At 39.3% G+C, this 19252-nt stretch overlaps 1 protein-coding gene across 4 annotated transcripts in view; it reads left to right on the forward strand.

Moving 5' to 3' along the window:
- The first annotated feature begins 818 nt into the window (after positions 1–818).
- fermt2 (FERM domain containing kindlin 2) overlaps positions 819–19252 on the forward strand; it is a 93712-nt gene continuing 75278 nt past the window's right edge. For 2 of the 4 annotated variants that reach the window (XM_061968166.2, XM_061968167.2), the window contains exons 1-2: positions 822–1164; positions 5995–6151. In XM_061968166.2, coding sequence (XP_061824150.1) covers positions 5995–6151 — 157 coding nt within the window. In that variant the 5' untranslated portion in view covers positions 822–1164. Of the gene's footprint in view, positions 1165–5994; positions 6152–19252 lie in introns of all 4 variants that reach the window. The other 2 variants (XM_061968165.2, XM_061968168.2) reach the window with 2 other exon arrangements.

The following is a 19252-nucleotide window of genomic DNA, read 5'->3' on the forward strand; positions in this document are numbered from 1 at the left end:
TTATTGCTCTGTTTATAATCACATAAAGTGACATAAGTGTAGTTTGAATGAAACTTTATTGCACTGTTTATAAACACATAAAGCGACATACCTGTAAAAGTGTAGTTTGAATAAAACTTTATTGCTCTGTTTATAATCACATAAACTGACATACCTGTAAAAGTGTTACAAGGGTGTCAATGTCCCCATTCTCTGTAGAAGAGAGCAAATTTGGTATTTTTGTAAACAACTGTAACATAGAAATGTTTGTCAACATTACTATGCTCCAGGCAAAAATTATTCTACATAAATGTTGATTTATGAAAGTAAGGCCTACATTTTCTAATTGGCTTAATGGGTTACAATTATCAATCAAATCTTGGAGAATGATTAAGAGTACAAAAGCCCTTAAATTGATATCCTTGATAAAAAACATTTAAAGTGATTTAGGTAGCCCTTTTTGTCTTTTTACATATTTTTTAGTATTATTACTCTGTATTTGCTTTTTGTTTTCTTTCCTTGATGTTGAAAGTGCCTTGACTTTTGTGTGAATTATAAATGCACGTTTGTTGTTCAATTAAAAAAATACAAAAAATAAAAACTGTAGTTTGAATGAAACTTTATTGCACTGTTTATAATCACATAAAGCGACGTACCTGTAAAAGTGTAGTTTGAATGAAACTTTATTGCTCTGTTTATAATCACATAAAGTGACATAAGTGTAGTTTGAATGAAACTTTATTGCACTGTTTACAAACACATAAAGCGACGTACCTGTAAAAGTGTAGTTTGAATAAAACTTTATTGTCCCGGTGCCAATCCCACGCAGGAGCTTGTGCCACACCAGGGCTGACCGCAGCAGTGGGCGACCATGGCTTGGGAAGCTCCCTCCTGTCCGAAAGGAAAAGTGGGACTGGAGCAGTGACGTGATCCTCTCTCTGCTGGAAAGAGAGAGGAAGAGGGAGGGAGGAAGAGAGGACGGCTGGACTCCATTAAAACCAAGCCTGCTAGGAAAACTGCTCGGGATTTCTCCGCTCCTTCGGCGAGTTGCTCTCTATTTTTACACCGCAACCTAAAACCCCCCCCCCACATTTCCTACATGATTTAAATAAGCGGTAACCTGATTTTTTTTTATTTAAATCGCGTCGAACGTTCAAGTGGATCTTTTTGGTGCCTTTTGTGAAGGTGAGTGTTCACGTTTATTTGAAAAGAAAATACTTTTTTAAAAAAAAGTGCTAGCTTGCTGAGCTAGCCTCTTAGCCGCTAGCATGACAGAACTTTTAATTTCAGCCATTTTGTCCGCTCTTTAATTCACTCTTTGAGTTGCTTCTTTAAAAAAAAAAAAAGAGTACACATGGAGGGCAGCAACTGCTTACATAATTAGCCTGGCTGCTCGGCGTGTCCCTGAGTCGGAGACCGTTATTTTTCCAACAGGTGAAACAAGTCCTCCACAGGTAACTCGGGTGCCGAGCGACCCTTTTTTTGTACCCAAAATCGGTGCTCCTTTTTCGGCCATGTTTTTGTCAAGTGAAGCCCCGCCGGTACAGTTCCCTCCGGGCAGTCCCAACACACACAAAGTGACAGATTGACTCGTTAATGGAGTGAAAAAAATACCCCCAAAAAACTCTTATTATTTTAGCAGTGATTTTGGAATGGATAGTTGGCAATTTTTTATCAACTTGACGAGTTTTGTTAGCATAGTTTAGTGCAGGGATACCCAAACTTGGGCCCGTGGGCCAAATTTGGCCTGTCATGTCATTTAGTTTGGTCCGCTACCAAAATATTGATTGGAACTTTTATTAGTAGATTGCAAAGTACAGTACATATTGCGTACAATTGACCACTAAATGGTAACACCCGGTCCACGTTAATCTATTCATGGTACAAATATATACTATCAGCATAATACAGTCATCACACAAGTTAATCATCAGAGTATATACATTGAATTATTTACATTATTTACAATCCGGGGAGAGGGTGTTGGAACGGGGGGGTTAGGTTGGGTATATACATACTGACCTCTTTCAAGCTCCACAATCATTGATGGCATGTCCGCTAACCACTGTGCCGCGGCACACTAGCGTGCCGAGAAATACAGTCTGGTGTGCCGTGGGAGATTATGTAATTTCACTTAATTGGGTTAGAAATATTTTTCTGCACGCTAGTAATTATAATCCGTAAATAATGTGCCGTTTGTGAGTGTCTGTACTGTCGAGAGCAGTGATTTTCAACCTTTTTGGAGCCAAGGCACATTTTTGTTCATTAAAAAAATGCCGACCATTTAAAAATGTAAACTCGGTAGTTGATATCGACAGTAAAAAGTAATTGTTGTAATTGTTGGATATGAAGTCAAACCATAACCATCCATGCATCACTATAGCTCTTGTCTCAAAGTAAGTGTCACGATCTGTCACATCACGCTGTGACTTATTTGGAGTTTTTTGGTGTCTTCCTGTGTGTAGTGTCTTGTGCTCCTATACTGGTGGCTTTTCCTTTTAAATTTTTGTTCATTGAAAAAATGCAGAGGCACACCACCAGCAGAAAACATTAAAAATGTAAACTTGTTAGTTGATATTGACAGTAAAAAGTAATTGTTGCAATTGTTGGATATGAATTTAAACCATAACCATCATGCATCACTATAGCTCTTGTCTCAAATTAAGTGTCACGACCTGTCACATCACGCTGTGATTTATTTGGAGTTTTTTGGTGTCTTCCTGTGTGTAGTGTCTTGCGCTCCTATTTTGGTGGCTTTTCCTGTTTTGTTGGTATTTTCCTGTAGCAGTTTCATGTCTTCCTTTTGAGCGCTATTCCCCGCACCTACTTTGTTTTAGCAATCAAGACTATTTCAGTTAAGCGGACGCTATCCTTCTTTGTGTGGAAATTGTTGATTGTCATGTCATGCTCCACACACTGTAAGTCTTTGCTGTCGTCCAGCATTCTGTTTTTGTTTACTTTGTAGCCAGTTCAGTTTTAGTTTCGTTTTCCATAGCCATCCCTAAGCTTCAATGCCCTTTTTAGGGGCACTCGCCTTTTGTTTATTTTTGGTATAAGCATTAGATACGACGTTTACAAAGCAATTAGCTACCTGCTTCCACCTACTGATATGGAAGAGTATAACATGGTTACTCTGCCGAGCTCTCGACAGCACCGACACTCAACAACGGCACTTTATTTGCAGATTATAACTACTGGTTTGCATAAAATATTTTTAACCCAAACAGGTGAAATTACATAATCTCCACCGGCACAGTGGTTGAAAAATACTGGTCGAGAGCTCGGCAGAGTAACCATGTTATACTCTTCCATATCAGTAGGTGGCAGCAGGTAGCTAATTGCTTTGTAGATGTCGGGAACACATCGTGTCATGTTCACAATATGCAAACGACAGCGGGAGGCAGCGTGCAGGTAAAAAGGTATCTTATGCTTAAACCAACAATAAACAAAAGGCGAGTGCCGCTAAGAAAAGGCATTGAAGCTTAGGCATGGCTATGAAAAGAAAACTAAATCTGAACTGGCTGCAAAGTAAACAAAAACACAAAATGCTGGACGACAGCAAAGACTTACAGCGTGTGGAGCGGAGACGGCATCCACAAAGTATATCTGTACATGGCATGACAATCATCAATGTCCCCATAAAGAAGGAAAGCGTCCGCACAACTTAAATAGTCTTGATTGCTAAAACAAAGAAGGTGTGGAGAATAGCGCTCAAGAAAGACATGAAACTGCAACAGGAAAATACCAACAAAACAGGAAAAGCCACCTTAATAGGAGCGCAAGACAAGGACTAGAACACTACACACAGGAAAACACCAAAAAACTCAAAATAAGTCACATCGTGATGTGACAGGTCGTAAGAGTACACCTACTTTGAGACAAGAGCTATATTGATGCATGCTTGGTTATGGTTTAAATTAATATCCAACAATTGCAAGAATTATCGGCTACTGAGTTTCATTTTTTTATGATTTCTGCTTGTGGTGTGCCTCAGAATTTGTTCTATGTGCCTTGGCTCAAAAAAGGTTGAAAAACACTGCGCTAAGCTTCACTGTAAAAAAAGTCAGTGGATTTTACTCTAAAAACCTGGCAGCTTAGTCGCCAAAAATGACTAAGCTGTGGTACCATTTTTCCATTTACAATAATGCACTGTAAAAACAGGGAACGTAGATTTTACGGTAAAAAAGTTAGCAGCTCAGTTGCTAGAGTTTTAACTTAAAAACAACAGTGGTACAGTTTTTCAATACATAACATTGCACTGTAATAAAATGGCCATAGATTTTACTGTAAAATCGAACAGCTCAGTCACTAGAATTTTTACGTAAAAAAACAACACTGGTACAGTTTTTCAATTTGCAGTAAGTGTATATAAACATTTTGGGGCAAAATTCTGGTGAGGGAGTTGTTTTTAATCGCAATAACTAGTTACATTTGAATTTAAGAATTCCTGTTCTATGTTAAAGTTGTGACTTTTTGATGCTCTACAGAAAAGGTTGTGCATGCTTTGTAATGAAAAACCTAAACTCTTCGAATTTTGACTTCCCCCATACGTCTAATCTGTCTGAGTAAAGTTTAAAGGGATCAGATGAAATATCTAGGACCTGGTGACAGAAAAACACCTGGAAATGGCAAAAATCTGCAGAAAATGACCATTTTGAATGTTTTGAGGTTAAAAAATGTACATAAAAGCTGCAGAGTTGCATGTTAACTAAATTAGGCACACAGCGGTGTGACAATCTTTCTACCTAACATTTTATATACGGCGGTATGAGGCTAAATTCCTCACTCGTGATGCTGTTGCATGGTCAAAATCATTATTTGGCCCGCGGACCACTGACACATTTGGCCCCTGGAGGCACCCCTGGTTTAGTGCAAACCTAGCATTGAATACACACACAAGCCGAGTGGGTAAAATGCTATTCTAATTTAAACGAATAAGTTAGGGCAAAAAAGACTAAAATGTAAAAAAAATAAAAATCATATCAGTACAAAACCTACAAGATCCTATGACAGCTTTCTTAGATAAATGTAGGTGACTAACCAATCTAATAAATAAATGATAAATGATAAATGGGTTGTACTTGTATAGCGCTTTTCTACCTTCAAGGTACTCAAAGCGCTTTGACACTACTTCCACATTTACATTTACCCATTCACACACACATTCACACACTGATGGAGGGAGCTGCCATGCAAGGCGCTAACCAGCACCCATCCATCCATCCATTTTCTACCGCTTATTCCCTTTGGGGTCGCGGGGGGCGCTGGAGCCTATCTCAGCTACAATCGGGCGGAAGGCGGGGTACACCCTGGACAAGTCGCCATCTCATCACAGGGCCAACACAGATAGACAGACAACATCCACACTCACATCCACACCCTAGGGCCAATTTAGTGTTGCCAATCAACTTATCCCCAGGTGCATGTCTTTGGAAGTGGGAGGAAGCCTAACCAGCACCCATCAGGAGCAAGTGTGAAGTGTCTTGCTCAGGACACAACGGACATGACGAGGTTGGTACTAGGTGGGGATTGAACCAGGGACTCTCGGGTCGCGCATGGCCACTCTCCCACTGCGCCACGCCGTCCGATATATAAGCTTAATAATATTAATAAGCTATTAATTGTGTATTTGTTTTGAGGTTGTAGAGCTGCCTGACATCATACCGAGAAGTCTCTCTAATATTTTGTATGAAAGTCTTGATATGAGTCTTATATTGTCGTGTAGCCAAAGGTTTGAGACCCAAAAAGGGTAGTTGGACCATTTTTATTGGGCTGCCAATTGTCAAATTATACTATTGCCAAACTGCTAGTCAAAGATCTCCTGTATAACAGGAACACCATTGTTTTTCAGGATGTCCTGTAGACAGACAAGTCAAAGATCCCTCTATAGGAGGAGCACTCTACTGTAATTAAGGTCTTACTGCCAACACGACGGGACGGATTTTGATCGTAACTAGGATTCCCTGTGACGATAGTTCAGTCATTAAAAGCTGTCTTGTGTGTTTTTTTGACAAGATGGCGCTGGATGGGATACGGATGCCTGACGGCTGCTACGCCGACGGGACATGGGAGCTGAAGATGCACGTTACCGACCTCCACAGAGACGTGTCGCTCAGGGTCACTGGGGAGATCCACATAGGCGGAGTCATGCTCAAGCTCGTTGAGAAACTAGGTGAGCGTGCATGCCCGTAAAAGCTGGCTTATTTTTGGCGTCGTTCTATAAGCGGGACACCACGTCTGTGCAAAGGTATTCCAAAATCCCGGGACTAGAATGTGAAACTGAACACCTCACTTCTACCGCCGTGTTGTGTTGAAAGCAATTGTCCCTGTCCAAAACATGCCGTATTTTTTTACGTCCCCAGATTGCGGGATTTGCTGTTGCTGTGTGAAAGTGCTAACAGTCGCAATAGGATCTATTTTATTTCTGTACAGAAAGCACATGTCAATTAATACCTGTTTTAGTGCCATGGCTGTGACGGGACTATCTTTCAGTATCTATTTATGAAAGGGGCTTTTATTGATTAACATGTACACTTAATTAGGGTTTAAATTATTTTGTTGATCAATTTTGTGGAAATGAATAATGATAAATTATTGAATTTAATGATATTTTTTTGCAAAATATATTCCGAAGAACAGGAACAGTCAAATGTCAACATAGTTGAGATGCTGAAGAGATACAACCAACCTCCTAACTTTGCGAGATGCGAAATACAGTTGAGATTCTTACAACGTGCTAACTTTTGCTAAATGTAAAACAGACCATTCACCGTATTTTTCGGACTATAAGTCGCAGTTTTTTTCATAGTTTGGCCGGGGATGCGACTTATACTCAGGAGCGACTTATATGTAAAATTATTAACATATTACCGTAAAATATCAAATACCGTATTTTTCGGACTATAAGTCGCTCCGGAGTATACGTCGCACCGGCCGAAAATGCACAATAAAGAAGAAAAAAAACATATATACGTCGCACTGGAGTATAAGTCGCATTTTTGGGGGAAATTTATTTGATAAAATCCAACACCAAGAATAGACATTTGAAAGGCAATTTAAAATAAATAAAGAATAGTGAACAACAGGCTGAATAAGTGTACGTTATATGACGCATAAATAACCAACTGAGAACGTGCCTGGTATGTTAACCAACACATCATGGCGAGAGTCATTCAAATAACTATAACATATAGAACATGCTATACGTTTACCAAACAATCTGTCACTCCCGATTGCTAAATCCGATGAAATCTTTCTCCTCGGTGTTGCTCCTGGTATGCGCCGCTAGCGTCCATTCTTTCTGCTGCTCGATCGCTGTTTTCTGGTGCATATTTCACTACGTCCAGCTTGTAATCTGCAGTATATGATTTCATTTTCGGTGCCATTTTAGTTCAGTCGTTCTCAGTTTTTATAAATTATCGCCAACGTTGATGTGATCCATTTTAATAGCTCCGGAAGTAGCGCATAGCATATAGCAGTTAGCATTCCAAAACCCACAATGCACTTCTGCCATGACCCGCCCCCGCCGAATTCTTATTGGTTGCCGTGTGAGTGACGATTGCTGATGTGTGTGTGACGATTGCTGCCATTTGCTTCGTCGCTCACGCGAATGAGATAAATAATATTATTTGATATTTTACGGTAATATGTTAATAATTTCACACATAAGTCGCTCTGGAGTATATGTCGCACCCACGGCCAAACTATGAAAAAAACGTCGACTTATAGTCCGAAAAATACGGTAATATTATTTAGCTCATTCACGTAAGAGACTAGACGTATAAGATTTCATCGGATTTAGCGATTAGGAGTGACAGATTGTTTGGTAAATGTATAGCATGTTCTATATGTTATAGTTATTTGAATGACTCTTACCATAATATGTTACGTTAACATACCAGGCACGTTCTCAGTTGGTTATTTATGCCTCATATAACGTACACTTATTCAGCCTGTTGTTCACTATTCTTTATTTATTTTAAATTGCCTTTCAAATGTCTATTCTTGATGTTGGGTTTTATCAAATACATTTCCCCCCAAAATGCGACTTATACTCCAGTGCGACTTATATATGTTTTTTTCCTTCTTTATTATGCATTTTCGGCCGGTGCGACTTATACTCCGGAGCGACTTATACTCCGAAAAATACGGTATATAAAGATATGCTAACAACGTGTTTACTTGGCTAAATTTAAAACACGGTTGAGATGATGAAGAGATGCTAATATCGTGCTAACTTTGCCAAATGTAAAACAGTTGAGATGATAAAGAGATGCAAATAACATGCTAACTTTACTAAGTGTAAAACACAGTTGAGATGATGAAGAGATGCTAACAGCATGCTAACTTTGCCAAAAGGAAAAACACAGTTGAGATGATGAAGAGATGCTAACAACATGCTAAATTTGCCAAATGTAAAACACAGTTGAGATGATGAAGCGATGCTAATACTTTGCTAACTTCAATAAATGTAAAACACAGTTGAGATGATGAAGATATGCCAACAACATGCTAACTTTGCTAAATGTAAACACAGTCGAAATGCTGTAGAGATACAAACAACCTCCTAACTTTGCAAGATGTAAAATACAGTTGAGATTCTAACAACATGCTAACTTTTGCTAAATATAAAACAGACCATTTATATAAAGAGATGCTAACAACTTGTTTACTTGGCTAAATTAAAACACAGTTGTAATGATGAAGTGATGCTAAGAACATGCTAACTTTTACAAATGTAAAACACAGTTGAGATGATGAAGAGATGCTAACACTTTGCTAACTTTAATACATGTAAAAATCATTTTAGATGATGTGCGGCGGCAGCGGCGATGACCAAGAAGAACGCGGAGTTGGAATATAATTACAACACTTTATGTACATATTTATATACAGATTTGAACAATTAGTTATTCACTGAAATATGTTTATTAATTGTGGTTCTTACAAAAAATATATCTTATAAAATATAAAAGCTAAAATGTCTCTTAAAGCTCTGCTCCTTTAATTAGTGCATACTAAATAATTTAACTTTAGCCTACTACTACAACCATATTATTTACCAGCAACATAAAGTGAAACAGAGGCAGAGGTGTATGTTTTGTCGTGGTCCTCTCTATAAGGCAGATAAGAATATAAATTAGGACCCTTTTCATGAGAAAAGTGCATTTCTGATCTGACCCTGCTTTATTTTTCAGTGTTTGCTGAGTCTCACCTGTTCCCTCCGCCCTAATTTTTCTACTTGCCCGACTTCTCAAATCTACTTGCCCCAATATTTTTACTTGTCCTGCCTAGGTTTTTTTCTGGCTGTGTAGTGCTCATGGCTTATATCTTACTTAAATCCTTCCCGTTGACTATTTACAACACTACACAGTATTTATTATTATTATTATCTATAATTACATTTAAATGGCATTGCATACATGTAAAATTAAATGCTATTTCACATTATTTGACCAGTAGCAGTTACACTCATCTGAACAGGTCAGCCACCTGTTTAAAGCCCGATCACAGTTGAAATCTTGAAATGAAGGGCTTTTAATGGCCAAAACATTAACCTGGACAACATTTTAACAGCTGGTTGGCTCAGATTTTATTCTTTTCATTGCATTGACATGCTACAGTGGACAGTGGACATTTTAGCTTGAGTATTAATGTAGTATCTGAAGCACCGTCTCCACGTGTGTTTATTGACAACAGGGTTATAACCTGGACACGTTAGCTCGTCGGTATGAAAACAGATGATTGTTATTACGTCCGTCTGCCCCGGACCCCGTCAGTGAAACGCTCGGTGAAATCGCGGATTAACGTTAAATATATGACGAGCCGCGAGCGATGCAGCTATAACCTATCTACCATAACCTATATTACCCTCGTATTTTCATCCCGTCCGTCCGTCCGTCTTCGTCTTCGTCTTCTTCATCTTCGTCTTCTTCTTCTTCTTCTTCTTCTTCTTCTTCTGGCCCACCAGGTGAATTAAGTGCTATTGGCGGAGTTACAAAATCAGCATCTGGTGAAATTACGTCTAAAAACCTTTGACAAGTTGACTTCAGGTCTGTCCCAGTCCACTAAAACGTAGAAAATTGTAAAAAACGATCCACCTTGAAAATGAACTATTTTATTTAGAAAATAAACCAGATAAATTATCTTGCGTTTGTGCATGACTTCTTGTCCAAAACAAGCAGATTTTAGCTAAATGTATCTGCTGTGTTGTGGCAACCGGCAAAAATAGAAGCTGTGAGTATATTTAGCGCAGGGATGGCGGTGGAAACGGAAACATTGACTTGAATAAAAACGGAAAGAGTCCGCCGCCGTGGCGATGACATTCCACAGCCATTTTGCATCCTGGGGAAATCAATGGTGACAATGTGCGAACTTTGGTAAATGTAAACACAGTTCAGGTAATGAACAGATGCTAACGGTGTGGCTCGGTTGGTAGAGCGGCCGTGCCAGCAACCTGAGGGTTCCTGGTTCGATTCGCTGGCTTCCGCTCCGAATGGGTCGTGGTTAGGGCCTTGCATGGCAGCTCCCGCCATCAGTGTGTGAATGTGGAAATATAACGCTTTGAGTACCTTGAAGGTAGAAAAGCGCTACACAAGTATAACCCATTTACCATTTGCTAACTTTGCAGAATGTAAACACAGTTGAGATGATGATGAGATGCTGACAACGTATTAACTTTCCTTAATGTGGAACAAAGTTGAGATGTTAACAACATGCTGACTTTGCCGAATGTGAACAGTTGAGATGATGAAGAGATGCTAACAGCGTGCTAACTTTGCTGAATGTAAACAGTTGAGATCATGGAGATGTTAACAACGTGCTAACTCTGCTGAATGTAGACACAGTTAAGATGATGAAAAGATGCTGACAACTTGTTAACTTTTCCAGATGTAAAACATAGTTGAGATGAAGAAATGTCAACAATGTTCTAATGTTGCAAGCCTGCCAAAATTCACTACACATTTGACTATACTGTAGGGATAAATACTCAGAACTCCTGCTTTAATGCTGTAGGTCTGGTTGGTTGTAGCTTCATTTGCACCACAGAAGACGTCATGTTGTACTTGATAGAGCAAACTAGTTGAATCAATGTAGACTTTAAACCCGTATGTGTTTATTTCATTGTAAAAATGTGGTAAGATACGTGCACTGAGAAAGAAACCATGGATTAGCCCCTCTATCACCTACTGTTCTGCTACTTGACAAATTTGACCTACCAACATGCATAAGAGTCCTCTGTTCTAGCCCCTTGAACACTGCCTTGTTTCACGAGGGCCACAGAGAAAAGATCTATGTGGGTTTTTCTTTTGGGTGGGTGTGGAGTGGAGTGACAGTATGTTGTGTGTCGATGGCCGCTCAAATGCTCGACATTCCTGCAGCAGTGTGAAACAGTTCCCGTTTTTAGCTCTCCTGTTGGAGCACCTCATAATTGAGGCCTTTGTTCGCTGTGTCCTTCGATTGCTTTGGAGCATCTCGGCTTGACAAGTGCAGTGTTTCATTCACTGGTCCTCTCAAAGCATTTCCTTATCCAGTGGAGGACTTTAGCTTATGTAGACTTTCACAAAGTTGGGATCCCCTAGCCCTATTGAAAGAAAGGCTAAATTATTTAGCATCCGAGCACTCGTTTCCCTTCTCAAGCTTTGACGTGTGGATGAATGAATGAACGAGGGCTTCCGATCCAACTGACAAACAAAAACGATACAAACTGATGAGATAGTTGAGTTTGCATCTACGTGGTAGCGCTTTTTCACTTACTCGCATAGGATTTATTCGCTATTGATTTGTACTAGAAAACGAACAAATTGATACAAGACGACCAGGCGACTTGGCTTTAAATTGCAGTAGTGAAAGTGTTGCAAAAGAAGGTGGGCCTGTTTTACGTCACTGCCACCAACCTACTACCCTCAAGCAACAAACCATTTTGCATTTTAAATCTAACCTGTCCACAACATGACTTTTTTCATTGCCACATCCTGCTGACAAATGATTGCCACAGAGGGTAGAAAATACTAATTTACCAAATACCCTTGACATATTTTTTTACTTCTGGGCCCATTTTTTATTAGAATGTACAACTATTATTAGTTCACATACATCCTTGGTCATATATTTGCTATCCCTGCTTAACTTTACTTGTTATTGATGTGTTTTCATTGTCAGAATTATGTGTCTTTGTATGTAATGACACAGATAAACACATCCTTAGCTCTGTATACATAGCAGTTTTGTACCCCATTGCCTGCACTTTCCTGCCCTCAGTCTCCTACTGGATAACATTTGTTTCTCCAAGTCTGGTGTATACTCTCGCGGTACGTAACTTGCGTAAGCGTAGCCATCTTGCCCCCTACCTCTGCGAACCTTCCCGCGAGCCTTGTGTGCACCTCCCAAAATACTGGCTTCGCGTCGGTGGCGACACAGAATGCAGAACTGTGATTGTTCAGCTTTTGAAGAGGAGGGTCCCCGAGCACACGAGAGCAGACTTTGTGTGAAATGCACACATTTTTGTATGAAATAAAGTAACAGTGATTAAACATTTGCATTAAAACAGATTTTGTGTACTTAATATCTCGGTGCGCTCTAAAAAGAATTACTGATTGTGTAGTTTTTTAGTTTATTTGTGTTGTTGCGTCCAGAAGTAGTGATGTGCGGATCGATACTGAAATTTTGGTACCACCGATACCAGATCTTTCTGCTCTAACATTGAATGTCAAAGAAAAATATCGATACTTTTGATACCTTGGTTATTTGAGAAAATGTGTATCATTGACAGGAACCCAGTGTAAAAAAAGTAACAAAACTTGTGAATGAGGCAATGTGTCAATGTCAAGTGCTTTTGTTTCTAACATGTTCAGTATTTTAACGTTAACATTTTCATATAATCATTCATTCATTCATTCTGAATTGTGACTGACTTTTTATTCTGATAGTAGTTCTTATTAATTCATTTATTTTAATGCTTTTATTATGTTACTTATTTCCTTTTGTTATGGTTTGAAACACCATTTTCGTGTACTTTGTAGGATTTTGTCCTGTTTTTTCTGTTGAATTAGCTTTGCTATTTTATTATTTACACCGCTACGTCAATATACTTTAATGTTTGAAATAAATAAATATGTATAAAATGATAAATAGCAATAATAAATAATATATGATAATAAAGAAATAATAAAACCTACTATATATAAAATAATAACAAGAAATGCATAAATCAATCAATCAATCAATGTTTATTTATATAGCCCTAAATCACAAGTGTCTCAAAGGGCTGCACAAGCGACAACGACATCCTCGGTTCAGATCCCACATCCCCCATGTATTCTTTATGCTATGTTATTAATTGAAATACACAACTTTTTACATTTTAGCAGACACAGTAGGTACATTTGAGGAAAGTATCAGTATCGGATCGGTATCACGGATACCAGCTTGAATTTTACTTGGTATCGCACATCACTAACCAGAAGAAGTCACAAAGTACCACACTTTTTTAACTTTTATTGCCAAACATCAATCACACATGACCATACACTTTAACACCAACATGTCATTACAATAGTTATATAACAGTTTTCTTTATTTATTTTTGTATAGCTTTCAGCTGAATTAGCACGGTTGAATAGTGTTGTAATTAAAAATAACGTCCTCTGCCGCGACCCGTTCAGAAGTTGCACAGTCCATCTTCACGAACTTATTTTCCTCTGGTTTATGAGTAAATCGTCCATTAAAAGTAAACTGATTATTCTGAATGATTAGTTCCAGTGTAGACAAAGATGTCGATGTTGTAGTTGTCATCACTCTTTACAAGAAGGGAAATATCTAGTCAACAACAGCTGTAGTTGCTCTTTCAGGACACGCTGCCCCTTAGTATTTTGGAAGAGAATTACAAGTCTGGTGCCGCCCCTAAGAAGTATATTCCAGCCTTTACTCTCCATTGCCTCCATTGTTCCAACCAATGCTTTCAAAGCAGTATGATTTTTACTGGAACTATTTTGAAATGGTAAACCGACGGCCCATTTGTGATCAGTATCTGTCATATAGAATACTATTACTATTAATGTGCACATACGCAAGATGTGTGACATGGATACCAGACTTCTGGCATCATGTTTTCTTTTATTTTTAAACATAACTATCAGTTGCCATCCATGTTTGAATACTGTGAACATCCCCGCCCCGTGTGCCGTACATGTTCACAATGGCTACGAGCGGCTCTGTTGACAAGATTAGCTGTCTTCACATTTGTACAATTGGCGCACGTGTCGTTGCACGTGAGCACGGCGATTGCAAGGCCACATCTCCTGCATCTGTCATTCATCTCTTCTTATGGAGCCTCGCCATGGCAGGCTCAGATGGCCTTCGATAATGGATTAAATAGACAGATGCCAGGAAGGCACTCCGCTATTGATCAACACCGCTTCCATTCTCTCCCCTCGAAACCTCTCGAGTCGAGGCTTATTTAAAGCCAGCTGATTGACTACCCTAGCGTCCTCGCAATGCTTTCATCCTTCCATCACTTTCTATCATTTGGCGCGTTCTCTGGTATTGTTTTCCGAAAGTGCTGCCTCTGCCTGTAAAAGCTGCCATTTGTTGCGGGTAAACAAATACCGAATATTGCACAAACAACGTTTGTGGACAGATTTATTATAGCAAGTTGTTGTTTACCTCTAGTATGAATGTATTGCTACTGTAGTACTGTACAGGCAAGAATAGGCATCACTTTAACTGGTGTCCCTTTTTATGGCAACTTTGATGTTTCCATATTTCCAAATAATATACATTACTACAGACAGACATTTAAAAAGCTTTAGCTGCTTTCAATGTATTGGCTGTTTTAACGAATAATCTCCTTCCTCACTGACCGGATAACGGCTCTATCTCACCGTAGCTGGATGAGTCTTCCCTTTTTATATTCCCACCACTTTGCAGGAGAGGGGAAAAAAAGGGTTCGCTACGCATCTTAAAATAAAGCTCGAAACTCTGCCAACTATATCATAGCTGCATACGAGGGAGCAGGTTGATCATTACATTTTTTTAGCGACGAGGCTAACTTTGCAAGATGTTGCTGTTAAAATTTGAGTGTAACAATAGCTACTGTATGTTAGTGTTGCTAAGATTTGTGTCCTCTTCTACTACTACTTAATGTTGTTTGTGATATATGGAACTGAATACGTTGGACAAGTGCAGAGTTACCGTTTATGTCAGGGGTGTCCAAACTTCTTCTACTGAGAGCCACTGAATGAAAAATTAAATAATGTGTGGGCCATTTTACTAGTTTTCACTTTCAAAACTTATATATATATATATATATATATATATATATATATATATATATGTATATGTATATATGTATATATGTGTGTGTATATATATATATATATATATATATATATATATATATATTATACTTAAAAGAATGCATGTCAACTTTTTATCATTACATTATACCGGTTTGCTTTTTTGCGCTACTTTTTATGTTGTTTTTTTTTGTATTAGCATTTTTAGAATGTGATGTGGGCCGTTAAAAAATTAGCTGCACCCCTGGTTTATATAAAGTAAATAAAGACTCATTAACATCAGCATTAGTCCATTAGCAGCTCATTAAAGCTAAACATGTTTCCAGTAGGACTTACTAAAAGCCATTTTAAACTGTCTAAATTGCGCCATCAAGGCTAGATTTTGTACAACACACTTCCTAAACACTTTTGTTGGACCTTTTTGAGACTTTTTATACAGTTTTTTTAGCACAAGGCTAGATTTTGTACAACACACTAGGGATGTCCCGATCCGATATTTGGATCGGATCGGCCGCCGATATTTGCCAAAAAATGCGTATCGGCAAGGCATGGGAAAATGCCGATCCAGAGCCAGTTAAAAAAAAAAACTCCGCTCTGTGTTTTCCAACGCACCTATTTAAATAATACACTCCACTTTTCTGCTGCCCCCTAATTTCCGTTCCGCATTTTCCAGCACACCTTCAACACATCCACAGGTCTGTGGATTCTAACGCAGTTGCTTTTAGCTGCTGGCATTACACGACAGGCTCTTCTCACTCTTTTCTGTGTCTCTCTCTCACAGACAGCAAGCGCACCTTCTTACACACGTCACATACTGTCACGTCATACGTCACATACGTATACGTCCTCTCCCAGCAGAGAGGTAGCAGCATGGCTAACGTTAGCTGTGATGCTAGCGCAGCCGTGTGACCAACGTTCTCTCTAAGGTGCGCGCTTGTGCAATTGCGCACTGCTCAAACGTCCTCTGCGCATAGCAATTATATGCCACGCACAAAATCAAATAAAAAAATAAGCGCATAACAATTTTCGACACACGGACACGACAGAGAAAACAGTTTTCGTCATCATTGTTCAAATATTGTAACGTCTGTCGAGACGCTTATCTCCATTCTGTGCCACACGCCCACACCATCAAAATGCAGAGGCAAAAATTTCCAGATCAACACCGTATGAAAAAATTAATGATTTTTTTAGTTGTGATTTCCTTCTCTGCATGAAAGTTTAAAAGTAGCATATATTAATGCAGTATGAAGGAGAATGTTTTAATGTAGACATGCAAGCCATGAAAGAAACATTTGAAAATCAAGACTACATTTCCTGCAAATGGGTGCATTTCTACCCTATATTTTAACTTTAGATTTATTCTCATATCAAACTCTTTTGGCTGTCTTTTTGACACTTACATCCGGCGCCCCCCTCCACACCCTGGATTATAAATAATGTAAATAATTCAATGTGATTGTCTTGTGTGATGACTGTATTATGATGATAGTATATATCTGATGGTATATATCTGTATCATGGATCAATTTAAGTGGACCCCTTAAACAAGTTGAAAAACTTATTCGGGTGTTACCATTTAGTGGTCAATTGTACGGAATGTGTACTTCACTGGGAAACCTACTAATAAAAGTCTCAATCAATCAATCAAAACACATAGAATCATCATACTGATGTGATTATATGCATCAAGTGTTCATTCAAGGCTGAGGCAAAATATCAAAATATATCATGTATCGCAATATGGCCTTAAAATATCGCAATATTAAAAAAAGGCCATATCGCCCAGCCCTAGTTTCAATGATGCCTTTTCTGTTTGTCATGTATAATTTTGTCTATTTTGTGTTTATCCTTGAATAAACAGGTCAGTTTCTTGTTACCAACCATTGTGTATTATTCAAACTCCCCTAATTCAGCTGGCTAGTTGTTATCAAGAGTACTAAAACCCTTTTCAACATGATTCTGACAACTAGGTAGGCTAAATAACTTTAAACTTTAATACATGCTCGAATAGGCCAGTATCGGTCAGTATCGGTATCGGATCGGAAGTGAAAAAACAATATCGGTATCGGATCGGAAGTGCAAAAACCTGGATCCCTACAACACACTTCCAAAACACTTTTGTTGGACCTTTTTAAAACTTTTTAAACATTTTTTTTTAGCACAAGGCACATTTTTCAACAATTCAAGTTATAAAATCCTATTGGAGTAAGTGGTGGGAATCTTTGGGCACCTGCACTATTCGATTAAGATTGCGTGTTGAGGGCCAGGGGCCACACTATGTGGATACTATTCTCTCCTGATTTATCTACTTGCTAATTTCCTCTTCTTAGCTAGTTACTCTAAGCTGTAACACGGTTCCTATTAGCCTTCTGTTAAAATGTACAAAGGATTTTTATCTTTTCTTGTTTCACTACTTCACATTGAAGCTAGCTTAGTGCTGCGGCTAGCATAGCTCGTCCTCTCCTCGTCCGTCCTCCACGTGTGTCTGCGCTAACGCATAACGTTAAAAAAATGTTAGCTAGTGGTTGGTTTGCACCAAACCTACGACTAGCGTTTAGAGAACACAAGTATTAAGGCCGCATTTTAGAACCGTCTGTCTGTCTGTGTTGGCCCTGCGATGAGGTGGCCACTTCCGCCCCGAATGCAGCTGAGATAGGCTCCAGCACCCCCCGCGAACCCAAAGGGACAAGCGGTAGAAAATGGATGGATGGATGGATGTATTACTTAATTTAACATATTTAAATCTCTGCGCTGCTGACCCGTCTCCGCTCGGGATGGTGTCCTGCTGGCCCCACTATGGACTGGACTCTTACCGTATTTTCCGCACCATAAGGCGCCCTGGGTTAAAAGCCGCGCCTTCAATGAACGGCATATTTCAAAACTTTGTCCACCTATAAGCCGCCCGGTGTTGTAAGCCGCATCTAACTGCGCTAAAGGAATGTAAAAAAAACAGTCAGATAGGTCAGTCAAACTTTAATAATATATTAAAAACCAGCGTTCTAACAACTCTGTTCACTCCCAAAATGTACGCAAATGTGCAATCACAAACATAGGTATATCAACATGGACAGAGCTGCGTGAAAAAAGCCACCCGGCCTCTTCGCGTAAACTTAAACGTACCTTAACCACTCGCTCATCTTTTCTTCATCCATCCCTTCGAGTTAGCTTTTTATGATGACGCCGGCTGGAAAGGTCTCTTTTGGCAAGGTCTTCCTTTTGAATATCACCATGGGTGGAAGTTTCATTAGCATGGCAAGCTAGAACCACAGTGAAGGATGACTTCTCATTCCCTGTGGTGCGAATATTCACCGTACGTGCTCCCGTTGTATCCACGGTGTGTTTCACAGGAATATCAGTTGCTGTGAGATAGTAATCCGTGTGTGGATGGAGAGATTGCGTCTTTTCATGAACCGGACTCCTGACGCTTAGTAGGAGCCATTTTGTGGTCTTTACAGATGTAAACACACAAAGGAAATGAAACGTACGGTGATATCCGCGCGCTTTTTCTTTTTCTACGCGGGCGGGTGGTTGCTTACAGTAGAAGAAGAAGCGCTTCCTGTTCTATGGGGGCGGGTGCTTACCTTGGCGGTTGCTTGCGTAGAAGAAGAAGCACTTCCTGTTCTACCGGGAAAAAAGATGGCGGCTGTTTACCGAAGTTGCGAGATCGAAACTTTATGAAAATGAATCTTAATATTTATCCATATATAAAGCGCACCGGGTTAAAAGGCGCACTGTCAGCTTTTGAGAAAATTTGTGGTTTTTAGGTGCGGCTAATAGTGCGGAAAATACGGTACTATTATGTTGGATCCACTATGGACTGGACTCTTACTATTATGTTGGATCCACTATGGACTGGACTCTCACAATAGTATGTCAGACCCACTCGACATCCATTGCATTCGGTCTCCCCTAGAGGGAGGGGGTTACCCACATATGCGGTCCTCTCCAAGGTTTCTCATAGTCATTCACATCGA

This window comes from Nerophis lumbriciformis, linkage group LG08 (assembly GCF_033978685.3).
Source record: "Nerophis lumbriciformis linkage group LG08, RoL_Nlum_v2.1, whole genome shotgun sequence".
Classification (NCBI taxonomy): Eukaryota; Metazoa; Chordata; class Actinopteri; order Syngnathiformes; family Syngnathidae; genus Nerophis; species Nerophis lumbriciformis.